Source organism: Aythya ferina (assembly GCF_964211825.1).
Source record: "Aythya ferina genome assembly, chromosome: 5".
Classification (NCBI taxonomy): domain Eukaryota; kingdom Metazoa; phylum Chordata; class Aves; order Anseriformes; family Anatidae; genus Aythya; species Aythya ferina.
In genome coordinates, this window is record NC_140301.1 from 12,173,320 (window position 1) to 12,186,369 (window position 13,050).

General features: G+C 37.2%; 2 protein-coding genes across 4 annotated transcripts in view; one reads left to right on the plus strand and one right to left on the minus strand.

Annotated features, from left to right (window-relative positions):
• Positions 1-13,050, plus strand: part of SLC39A13 (solute carrier family 39 member 13) — a 142,201-nt gene that overhangs the window by 3,960 nt on the left and 125,191 nt on the right. The window lies entirely within an intron of this gene.
• The window catches only part of MYBPC3 (myosin binding protein C3), a 59,231-nt gene that overhangs the window by 1,934 nt on the left and 44,247 nt on the right, over positions 1-13,050 (minus strand). The window contains exons 27-31 of the mRNA XM_084522117.1: positions 9,367-9,562; positions 4,873-5,012; positions 4,189-4,348; positions 3,486-3,622; positions 1,018-1,204 (exon numbers count right to left, since the gene is read on the minus strand). Coding sequence (XP_084378243.1) covers positions 1,018-1,204; positions 3,486-3,622; positions 4,189-4,348; positions 4,873-5,012; positions 9,367-9,562 — 820 coding nt within the window. The remainder of the gene's footprint in view (positions 1-1,017; positions 1,205-3,485; positions 3,623-4,188; positions 4,349-4,872; positions 5,013-9,366; positions 9,563-13,050) is intronic.

Below are 13,050 nucleotides of genomic sequence, written 5' to 3' on the forward strand. Positions count from 1 at the left end.
CTGAAGGGGAAATATGGAATTTTTGTCATGGTTGTTTTGATCTCTGCTGATACTAAGGAGATTTAATGTTGAAGCACGCTTCAGAAGATGATAAAAGTAAGTTTTGAGCCATGTCCACGATGTACAGTATTGCACTGAACAGAAGTACTTGTGGTAGCTGTTGTACTGAAAGTAGCGTACGTGACTCAAGAAGGTGCTACATATACATTAGGTAGGCTTTTCAGAGTTCTTAGACCAAGTTCATCAGAGCTGCATTGCTTGCTTCTAGGACCCAAATGAGCAAGGATATCAGGGTGTGCTGTGTGCTAATCCCTGATTTAGCGCTGAGTGAAATATCAAACCCTGTGTAGAAATATCTTCAGGCTTGCTGTACTGAAGACAGATCTCTGCCAGTGTCTGTTCTACAGGTCACTTTCACAACTTTTCCTGGTTTTGATGAACATTGAAAGTGTTGCCATATAAGTTTATATTGACAAATAGATACATTTGTAGTGGCTTTGCTGAAAATGTTTAGTCAATATCCTTTACAGTTGTGTAAACATGTGACATTTTTTCCTGTCCTTTTCGATAACAAATTATCAGTGTCCACCTGAAAATTGTTTGCGATGTAGCAGGTAGTATCTCTTACATGTGTCTAACAGCTAGTGACTGGAGTCATTGAAAGGAATTAAAAACTTTCAAGCACAAAGTATATGTATACCTCAAAGGATTACCTGTGTTGCGTTACTCACAATTCTGTGCTTTAGGTAGACCTCTGTTCCAGTGGTAATTACCTTCTTTAGCAATACCAAGTCAGACACACGTTATCTACCTTAATTTCTATATTACCTAGCAAGTAATCTGATTCTGTTGTAACAGTTTAACATGAAAAATACAACCTTGCTTTTCTGTGTAGTTAGCAGATGGAAATAAAGAAAGAAAGTGTTAGATAAAGGGGAATATATATTTTTTTAGATGCCCATTATTGTTGTTACTTCACTGCAGTATTAGTGTTACGCATAATGCTTATGCGATTACCTCTGACATCCAGTTTGCACTCTATTTCAGCTTCACCACACTCATTAACAGCTTTACAGGTGTAAAAGCCACCATCAAATGGAGTGGGTTTCCGGATCTCCAGGGTCAACACACCCTGTTTACTGAACATGCGGTATTTGGCGTCCCCAGAGAGATCCACTTTGTTTTTGTACCAGTATATCTTCGGCTGAAGAACACATAAGACAAAAATTAAAATAGAAAGCAGAAAATGAAAGACTTATGGTCTAGCAACTTTAATTTAGCCACAAAAGGTCTATGCGTTATGAGGACTGTATGTTACCTGGCAATGTTAATTACTTTTCAAGGAAATTTCAAGGAATTATCTTCTTCATGCAACTAACGATTCAAGTGTTCAGTATTTTCTTTAACTCTCTAATAGCATGTAGAACATGTAGCTCTGTACCCTATCTTATTGCAATTTTTATAACCCTTCACTTGCTACAAATTCATTCCTTCAGGGATTATTTTATTATGCATATTAAAATATATTTGAATGCTTCAGGTATCTTACATAAGGAGAATTTAACTGCATAGACTATCAGAGCACAATTGTTAGAATGTGTCCAATTTGGGATGCCTTGGTTTGCTCTGGGAAAAGGTTTTCCAAGTCATTTAGCACACCGTTAGCAATTTTAGTGTTCAGAATTTTATTTAAAGATACTAGTTTTTTTGTTTTGTTTTGTTTTTTAATTATTATTTTTCCCTGACTCAAATGTTTTTCATCCTTTTCTATAGCATTTCTATCTATCTGGGCATATGTCTTTTATTTCAGCACTGCTAGCAGGGCACAAATCTCTCTGCTGAAGTGGTGACTGTCATGCCATACAGGTCATACTGTGCCATACAGATACAGGTAGACTTAATCTGCACTCAAGATTGGAAAGGTCTACCAACATAAGCTACTCTGTGAAAATGTCCTACTGATGAGTTCTATGTTAGGTACAGAAGTGTTTTTTTTTGTTATGGTTAATTTGGGCAATGCAAATACAAAAATGTATCTGGAAAAGCTGCTTCAAGATTATGAGGTATGAAGAATGAGGACTATTTGTATTTTGGGCTAGTATGGCAGGAAGAGTTAGCAAGCTTATGTTTAAAAGCCTCAGAGTACTGTACTGAACAGCTGTAAAATACGAAGTTTTTCTTACTATCTTACTTAAAACTATGCACACATAATGAAGTGCATATAGGCAATCAAACAGGTCAGCTAAGCAAGAGGGAACGTCATTCCTAACGCTGTAATTTCATGATTAATCTAAGATAAGGCAGCTACTGGAAGATGGATTTTGCCCATACTTGCTCATTTGCAGCTATTTATGTGGCTGTGCTTTTTTATATTTGATTTTTGTCTGGAGCTCCTTCATCCAGTGAACTGAGCAAATGATTGTGTTAATCTTTTTTTTCTTTTTCTTTTTTTTTCCTAAGTTAAATTGAACAAGCTGCGATCTTACATGTTTTGCTGTATAGCTGTGAAATCCTTGTGCTGGCATGAAGAAGGGAGAGGAGGTGGAAATAAGCAACCAGAAGGGGGAAGGAAAAGTGCACTGCATTTTTTGTTGTTTAGATTTATGACAAGCTTATGTCATAATACGGTAAATTCCTTCACTGCAGACGAAAAGTCTATTTCCCGTTTTTGAGAAACCTAAATTTAGCACCTAGCTCATACAGTGCTTACTGCTTGTTGCTGACTCTAACAAACAAAAAGTACATCTTTCTGTGCCGTCTGCAGAGGCTTCAACAGATGAGTGAGAAAATATTCCTCTGAGATTCAAAACAAAAGCAAAAAACAAAAAAGACCCCTCTCCCTTCCCCCACCCCCCCAAAAAAAACCCACTTTACACCTCCTGGGTAATTTTACAAAATAACTCATCAGACTCTCAAAACGTGATGTGGGTGTATTGATACAACAGAAAAACTGGTGATCCTCTGCATTACTTAGGTTAATAGGACAGTGTTACATTAACTGCTGTTTTCTTGGAAGACTAGAGAGAAAAATATATACGTTATGGCAAGATGCATACATACATATATATATTTAATTTTTTTTATCATCCTTAGAGAGTAGATTTTATATACATACTGTAAATGGCAGGCTTTGCATAAGCTGTGACTCCTTCTCTGTCTTTTCCTCTGTCTCCCTTGGTGTGTTGCCCCCCCTACTTGTTCTTCCCATTCTGCCTGTATTGCCCTCTCTAGCTCACTGTGTTTGGTGAACTCGTTGAGAGAAAACAGATGATATCCTAAGAAGAAGATATAAAGATACTCCTGTGGAGCATCCCCCTGTTATGGTTCTGCACACAACCACACAAATGCTATCTCTAGGGGTGATAATTCAGGGACATTTACATTTTCTTAATATAGTTACTTTAACTATGCTAACTGGCATGAAATCCAAAGGCAGCTTCTTAGCCTGGTGAAACAATATCAGTGACAGTTGATGTATCTTGTACCTTGGGGATTCCTCTCACAGCACAGCTGAGCGTGGTGTTGTATCCTGCAATCACAGACCGGTTTACTAAAGGATGAGTGAATTTAGGAGGTTCAGAGAAGTCATGTTCTTTGTAACAAGGCGGCTTGTAAGTGGTGCCTGCAATTCAAAGAAACAGAATAGTAAGAACTGTGTTTGCAGTTCTGATGACTTCTGTACCACCCAGTTGCCTTTTTTATTTGCCTGTTTGATTTAGGGAAGCCTGAAAGCTCTGACATTAGTGATGTAATAAATCTTTAAATGTAGTTAACTTTAAGTACATTTAATGCTTTAGTTAAAATAAAAGGTTCTGGCTATGATTGGATTTCTGCTTTCGTTAAAAATGTGAAAACCATGACTGCAGGGGGAAGTCTTCACCACAGAGATCTTGCACTTTTAACCCTAGAATGCAAGTATAATCTCCTAGTTGAATTATATTCTTAAAATAATATAGTTTAGGAAGACAGTGTGTTTAAATATTTTTTAAGAGATGTTCATGTTAGTACAGAAACCCTACCTGGTCAGGGTTGTTGATGCCAAAATACCTCATACGTGCTAGCTACTAAGTAATGAAAACACTTCTGGTAGTGCATCTAGTAACATTGTATTTTCCATTTAGTAATAGAATCAGAGAATCTTTGCTTTTAAAAGCTTTTACAATCTTTGTTTTGAATAATAAATATTACCTGTTTTTTGGATATAGGCAGGATTTTTAGTGGTTGCAGCAGTTTCACTCAATCCACACAAATTTTCACTGAAGACTCGAAAAAAATACTCATTTCCCATAATGAGTTCTGACACTACACAGTTTGTGCGACGGTAGTGATCAAAAACGGTATACCATTCCTGTAACGAGACCACACGGTTTAGAAAGATGTTATAAGAGGTGAGACATGCTATGGAGAGATCCTTCTTACTGCAAGGAAACCATGGGTAGACAGGTATTTAACAGTAGTTTGGGAAACAAACATTGTGTTCTTTCCTGCTCATCTGTTTTCTGGCTGATGTGGTAGTTGTATAAATACCTGCATTTTGAGGAAAAAAAAAAAAAAACAACCTCTTTACATTTCAACTCTACTCATTTGGGGAACTTGATGCAAAGTGTCTCCTCAGGCCATGACAACTTGATGGGGCCTTCCCTGAGAAGAGACATTTTCCACTTTCACTGACATACAGGACTGCCAGCAGCTGAGTTTCTTCCTCCCCTTCAGTTTCTCCCTGCATTTGTCAAAAATATAATTCAAGGCAGAAAGTATAATTCCACCTTCTAAACAGAGTTATCTGTCCCTTCTAAAGAAGGGTCATGAATTTAGCAGTTTTCCTTCAATCTCTGTGTTCCCAGAGTAAGCAGTTGCGGTGCAATTTCTTACCATTGTCTTTTTGTCAGCTTTCTGGACTGTGTAGCCCAAGATCTGTGCATTGCCATCATCTTGTGGGGGTGTCCACTCCAGGGCAACATTAAATCCCCAAACATCTGTAAGCTTTATATTCTGAGGAGGGCCAGGCTTGTCTGCAGAGGAGACATAAACAAACCTTTGCTTCTGGTTCAAGAACGGACAGTGTTGTCATTTCCTTTCATGCAGGGGAAAAATAGAACTGGAGAGCAATCTGTAATTGTTCCTTAGCAATACACTTCATTTATGTGAAGTTGAAACTGTAATCTGCTAAAGTGGGAAGTTTTCAAATGTCCTTCTTACTAGTATTCTAGGAGGTCTGAAGCATGCTGAGAAATGTATAGACAACACAGTGGACATAGGAATGAGACAAACTCTTTATAACAATAGAAAAAGAAGTTTGTGGTGTTTGGATGGGTGTGATCACTCTCTTTACTACAGTTTTATTACTTGTTTTTTAACCTAAAAGTGCAATTTAGTGGTCATCTAGGTTCACTGAGAGTAGTAACAACAAAAGACCCGGGTCTATATTCCTCTTAACAAAGGAAGGGCAGTCATTTGGGACTGTCTGGACAATTCGTTTGTGACTTTTGATTGGAAAACAGATAGCATTAAAAAAGAACAGGTCTACATTATGTTTGGAGAAATAAAACTGCAAGCCTTGTGTCTTGCCCAGCTTTTAAATGACCTTTTCTGAGCCATCACTGAAAGCTAGATGAAAGGCCTTAAAATCCTTAAGATTCACCAACTGATGTTTTGGAGTTGATCATAGCATTTAGGGGCAATAAACAGATACCCTTTTTGAAAGAAAGTGCTCTGTTGCTGTGTACTACTGATGAGGCACTGCATGAACAATACAAGAGAACCTGTTGAGAAATGGCAGAATGACTGTCCTAGATATTCTTTTCCTTATAAAATTGCTACTAATTTGTTTTTGTTCTTCCCCAGAGATGTGCAGCTGAGGGGTCTTGCCAGACTAAACACTGCCACCATTGATATTATGCCTGCCTGCTCGCTGGCAATTCCTGTGTGAAGCTGGGGGAATGCTGTGGTATGCAGGCAGGTCTCCTGACACTGTCAGATTGAGAAGAATGCTCACCTCTGCTCATTTCTGTCAGCAGTCACTGTGGCTGTCACCTCTGTTTCCCAAAGCTGCAGAGGGAGAGGGTTCCAGACAACTTGCTGGCAAGCTAAGTAGGGTGAAGTGGTTTCAACAAAGAGAAGTGTTTAGAATATTGAATCTAGTCCTGTACTGACAATATCTGTCTGTCTTCTGGGGGTTTCATGCAGGTAAGACTGCTAGACTTGTTTAATAGCAGCACATAATGTAAGATTTTCTGAAGAAAATACGTTAAAACTCTCTTTGGTGTGATTACCAGTGGCTCTCTATACCTTTTTGAAATCCATATACTAGAGTGTTGTCATGTGTATTTTAAAATGAACAAGGAAAGCAAAACAAAGCTTTCTGAAGAAATGTGCTTGGCAGGATTTTGATGCTGGGATGAAAGCCAGGATGATAGCTTGTACCTAAGATAAAACTTGACAACCTTCTGGTCAAGTTTTAGAATGCGTTGAGAATCTGTTAATATCATTTAATTTTTCTGCACAGCAGAATTTTTAGTTTACTCATAGGACACAGCACAAAGAAAAGAAATGGGATACTAATAAAAACTGTCATCTAGTTCTAGTCAGATATCCTTTAATATAACTTATTAAAGAGATGCAATTTTATGTAACACTGCTAAAATCCAGAATTTTCCTAACCCTTGAACTACTTCATTAACTCCAAATTCCTCCTTACTGTCCCCGTAGTGAACTTTTCATGCATGTGGATTCTTGATGGTGAAGGACCACTGTAAGTGGTTTGAGGTCCGTGATGTTTAAATTCTCTGCAGATGCCTTTAAGCTAGTTCTCTGGTGGCAACAGTTGCAGGGAACTCAACCGGGTGATCTTTTCCAATCCTACACACTATAATAATCCTGCAACCTATAAACAAGGACAGCTATGGAGTACCACAGCAGGTATTGAAGTTCTTGTTTCATACATAAAAATAATTTCTGAACTGAAATTAAATCTGCAATAACATGTCTTCTGTGTGGAATATAACTCATTTTGAAAGAAGGAACTCTGACTGTTAGAAATCTGACACAAGCAGACTAACATGTTGCTATCATTGGATTGGTTTGAAAACCAATGGAGAGGGAACCTGGCAACAAAAAACTGTACTATTTTGAAGGGTCTGCTAACCTCTTTAACCTGTATAAAAAGTTCATAAGATTCTCACAAAAACTGTTGTATGCACTTTGCCACAAGTATGCCTCATCAGTTGGTCTGATTTTTTTCAGAAGACAGTCAAAAATCTAGGTGTGGGTTGACACCAAGCCATAACTCCATCAGCTACGCTGTTGAACCCTTCTACTTGGATGTATTACATCCCAAGTAATGTGACCAAAATGGTCCCACTGGTAGCAGGGAATATATATGTATTTTTTTTCTGTAGAAGTGGAAAGTTCATGGTGGGATTTTTGGATCCGTGTTACCTGATACTGCTGATTTTGACTATACTGCCTAAGAGACAGGACACAAATCAGCTTTGGAGTCCTTGAAGAGTTTCCAAATCCTTTCACAATTTGTACTGTTAATGAGCACGCAAATCTGCTTCTTTGTCTGAAAAAATGTCCAGACTAATTGATTTTCTGACCCATCTTTTTAATATGTATGCACAATTGTTATGAACAATATATCATAGCATAAGCAGTACTTACACTGCTATATCTGGCTTTTTCGTTGTGTATCAGTGCTTGTTAGCTTGCCTGCTAATGACATTTCTTTCTAATAACTAGTAAAAGAGCAACTTCTCAAAGAAGTACAGAATGCTGTATCTGTTAAGATATGTGGAAATAAATAGAATAATGCTATAATAATTTTCTTTTTTCCCTTCTTTTTAGGACCATTCGCATTTATACCAATTATGTTTAGGCAATCTGTTTTAATTTGGAGATGTTAGTTCTCCTTTTTGGTATGCTAAGTTGTTGCTCACAATTGCAGGGTCTACTGGGGAGATGATTATTAGGCTTGGATGTTATTGTGAAAAAGTGAGCGACAGCTAGGGATAATTCTGGATATCTGAATGAAAACTGTCTCTTCTTCCTGTAGCTAAGCTGTAAATTAATCAAGGCCAAGAAACTGACAAATGATCAAAGGAATGCAATTACAGATTGCTTTTAATTTAATTCCATAAAGAAGGATATGTAAAACAGTAATAATCTAGTCTTTGACTGTTAATAGGTGAACTGTTACTTTCTGTGTCAAAGCATGACATAATTTTCTTTTCACTGACACATTTTGGAATCAAAGACTGTAATTAGCTGTAATCCTTTTTGTCTTCTTCCAAACTGCTAAGTATTGAAGCCAACTAGCTTCAAGCATGGAATTAAATAAGGAACATAGAATGCATTGCTCTTGTTCCATTTATTGTTCTCTTCCTTTCTTTAGTTTACACTAATCTGTCAGAGAAAAAGTTGCTGCCTTCTGTGTTGCTTAATTGCTACCAACTTCAAGTGGAGCCCTCTTTCTTTTTCTTCCCTGTTTCTGAGGAGGGAATGGTAACCTGCATTGTCAAAGGAACAACATTGCCTATGACAATGTGGAAATGTATCTGATCTTATCTCGAATCACACTTATAAAAAAAAATCTTGATCTATTTCTAGATGTGTATCTTTATTCTGTAGAAATCAATTATTCTGATTTGAAGTTAAGAATTTTGGATACTATGTATGAATATCTATGTGGGTATGAAAAATGGTATATGCAGCAAGCAAAGTGTTATAATGTAATAATAGATGGATGTTATGACTTTAGCTATTTGTTAATTATTGTCAAGTTGTCCTACTGTTATAGCCCTCCACAGTATCTGGCTAGTTTTACAAGTATTCTTTCTGCTAACTTACCTACAGATGCATCTACACAACAGATTTTTGTTTTAAAGGGTTGCTTACACAACGCAAATGAGTAGCATGGAAAAGGTGATTAAATAATTTTTTGTGGTCTTTCTCTTACAAAACTGTGGATGTCAGATGCAATTTTCAGAAGAGAGACTTGAACTGAACCAAACCAGGTAGTTGTACATGTGCTTAAATTGTGAAATTCCGTACAAAAGCATATTTGGATTCTGAAACTAGACACAGATTCAAAAGCTGACTGGCTAAAATCATGTAAGAAAATTTCCCTGAGGAGCTCTTGGAGATAATCCTCCCTCAGGCAGGAAGTCTCTAGGACACAGATCATTCCAAGCTGGAAAAATGTAGGAAAACCAAGTGACATGCTGGCCCTGCTCTGAGCTTTGTTGCAGCCACCTGCTGTCAACCACTGTCAGAGAAGGGGTCCTGAGGTAGACAGCTCTTTGGATTGCACCAGTATGGCAACTAATTTGTATGATATGCTTAATTCTGGTGATGTCATGTGCTTACCTATGATTTGTATTGTTATTGCAACTTTATCCGTCATGTTTTCTATTTGAAGAGTGATTTCATACGCTCCTGAGTGGTGAAGCTCTGCCTTTCTGATGAAAAGGATTGTGTCCGTGTTGCTGTTCCGAATGCCCACATCTTTGGCGTCTAGACTTTGACCATCTTTTGTCCACGTTATTTTGGGTCTAGGTTTCCCCTGAAGAGAAAAAAGGATATTTTTAGACTATAATAGGTTGTCATTTTTCACTTTTCTGTTTTTTAGTGTTCTGTAAGTATAGGAAGCCTAACTTAATATGCAAAGCTGAGATATTAGAGTCTCTAAACACTTTCTAGTTTCTGTTTTCTTGCATACAAATATCTGCTCTCATCTGTGGGGTTTAGTGACACAGTGACCTGAGGATGCCACGTATTTAGAGAGGAGATTGAAATCATATTGAGAGCACACCCAGAAAAAAAAAGTACTTGTGCTGGTTTTTGTATTCTTTCCTAGGCATCTCTGAAGCCAACAGTTGATCTGTCTCACCCTGATGATTGTTAAGGAATGGAAGTCTTTAATATTTGAGGAGTTAATTAGTTGTTTGCTCCTTTCCTCACTCTCCCATAAACCATTTGATTCTTTATCCCCTGGCATTTTCAATATCTTTCAAAACATTGCTATAATTTTGAAGTCTTGGGGTGTGAAACTTACCGTATAATTGCGTAGCAAAATTCTTTTTCTGGCTGTCAGTATAGACAGACAGTGTTGCCATACCTATGAAAGATGGTGTTGTGTAATCAGACAGCTATCTGTGGTTTACAGCACTGTCAGTCAGCCAATTCTGGGAAAACTAGTAGATAGTAGTCAGTTTTTCTAAAGTTTTGAGTGCTACTTCTGTAGTATGTTTCCACAACAAGAATCCCAATAAAACAGAAATGGGGCATAGGGTATTTATTAACTGTATTTATGGCCAATCTAGGAGAAAATATATTTTATATATATATATATATATATATATAAATATATATATATATTTAAATTTTTTTTGCCAGATTGGCATGGTGAAATGGTGCAGCACAGGGCTACAAATGCCAGAAGTAGCTCAAATGGTTGGGGAGAGAAAGTGAGACCATCCAAGCAAGCAGTTGGATCAGGTTAGGCTGCCCTGTAACTGAAGCCCAAAGCACTGAGGTTAGGACACGTATTTGTCACCATCTCTAGAAAACAAGAAGAGAAAGCACCTTTAGAAGTCTCTTCAGTTCACTGGGTGCTTGGAACATACTTTGAAAGACTGTGTCTTTAAAAATAAATCCGTTTGTTTTGCTGCTGCCCCTTTGTTCTAGGCTTGTCTGCTACTTGCTCAGAAAGACTTTGCGACATCATTTAATTTTTCAGTAGTATTAGGAAAAAAAAAAACACCCTTCTTTCATATGAAATAAAAAACAAAACAAGCCAAAACCAGAGATCTGTCCAAAATAGCACTTGGAGGGATTCTAAACCACCTACAGAATGCTGTTCCTTAATGAACAGTCTCTTCTCTGGAGTCTGAATCATCTGATGCTGTATCGTGATTCATTTTGCATCGGGGTTAATAGTAAACCTTGAATGGTTTTTGATCTTCCGTTTTCCCCATTTACTAACTGGTTTTCTTGCTGTTTTCTGTCAGGGATTATATTTCCATCTGGCCTGTAGCTCTGAAATATTAGGTGTAAGGCTGTTCTGTCCTGTTCTGGTGTACCTTTACCCTTCACTTAGAACACTCTTAAAAATAACCTGTGAGGTGGCTTCTCTTCTTCAGCTGGTAGCTATAGTAGAAATTCTTGAACAATGAAAAGGAAATGTCTGTTTGTTTTCCTAGCCATGTCTGATTATTGGTGACACTGACAAGTAATTTATTTTAGGTTCAGCATATACTTTAAAATGATATGAGGAATCTTTTTAACTCATTGACTAGGAGAATGCTTTCAAAGTAGAAAGTCTACTTACACTGGTATAACTATATGGAAGAGAGGGTTTTTGTTTGTTTAAATTTCTAATTTGATAAATACTTGGCAATATCTCAGACCGATTACAAGATCAAATAGTTCTTGATTGATATTATAAGGAGAACAGAGGATCTGGCACTAAATTTCTCGGTAAAAATGGTCATGAGAAATGATAACATTATGAAGTATCCTTTTTCATTATTTTATTGTAAGAAATGTATTGCCTGTAAATCAAGCTGTGCAACTACTGTTGCTCTAGTGTGGTTGATCAGATGCTTTCATTATAGGTCTTTTTGAGGTGCTGTGAGTGGCAATGAAAGATTACAAGTGTTCACAGTGTTGGTTTTCATATAGTCTTATATTTATAGGCTGTGAGAAGCATAAACAGATAGAAAGCACGTTCCTAATACACATCACAGAGGATTGGATTTCTGTAATGTGTAATAGGTAACATGAGAGAGAGCAGCGAGTGACAGAGTTGGTAAATAGCACACCAAAGTATCCTCAGGGAGTTTACTGTAAGGGAATGGCAAATTTATGTGCTTTTAGATATTTATATTTACACATACATGATAGACAAGGATATTGCTGAGTAATACTGTGACTCTTACCCACTAGCAGCATGTAATAACTCCCACCTTTCTAATGCACTCAACAGAAAAATACATTGATAAATAATAATGTTGTACATGTCTTTCTCTGCACATTCTTATCTAAAGATTTGAATAGGTTTGCAAATAGAGTTTAGCTCGTGATACCTTGGCAAAATATGTAATAGAAACTCAGTCTTAAATGACAAAGTAGTGACCACAGAAGCCAGACAATTTTGACAGGTTGCACAAAAATTGTAAATAATAGAAGACTAAGCTACTCCTTGGCTAGATAGTATTCTTCCTGCTTGTGTTCAGTGCCTCGTGGTTTCAGAGCAATTCCGGTATTTCTGTATTTACTACTATATCCTCTTTGCAATTTAAAGGTTGCAATAATATCTATTTAGGGCCTTTTTCCTCGGTAAAAATGGTCAGTAACTAAAACTTTTTTCAAAATAGAGACAAATGTTCTTTTTGCATTGCTTTTTTTTTTTTTTTTTTTGAAAGATGCTCAGTTTTAAGTACTCTTAAGAAGCTTTTAAGATATTAAGAATTGCTTAAGAAGAGCTACAAATTTATTTCAGTTGTTCTTGAATTCAAATCCTCTGGTTTTGCTCTCTGGCTAAAAATTTAGTGTTGATGGATAGGTGTTAGAATTTTTTGTCAGCCTTACCTTTTTAGGAGACAGAAGTTTATACCACTGCATGATTTGTCTGTCAATCAGGCACTGAAATAACTTTTGAATTACTTGGATTATTTCAGCTAAATCTGGCAGCGGACTAGAAATCTCTTCAGATTAATGTATTACAGCTTTGTGAAAACTGATGACAGGGTGGTGAACAGAAAGCTCAGTGTCCCCACTGAGGAAAAGTCAGGGAAGACTTTGTCTTTATGTATTTTGTTTGGCAACAGCTGAATGATCAGTCAAGGTAAGTGAAGCCCTGGATTAGTTGCAGTGTGTGCTTTCTCTGGCCCAGGGAATTGAGGACATGTCAGCTGGGCCAATTTAGGGAAGGAGGGCAAAGAACTGTCAGTTCCTATTGCAATGAGGCTGTCCTAAGCGAGAGGGTTATTATGCTAGGAAGTTCCAGGTATAGGGGACATCAGACACAAATGGATAAACCCATAAACT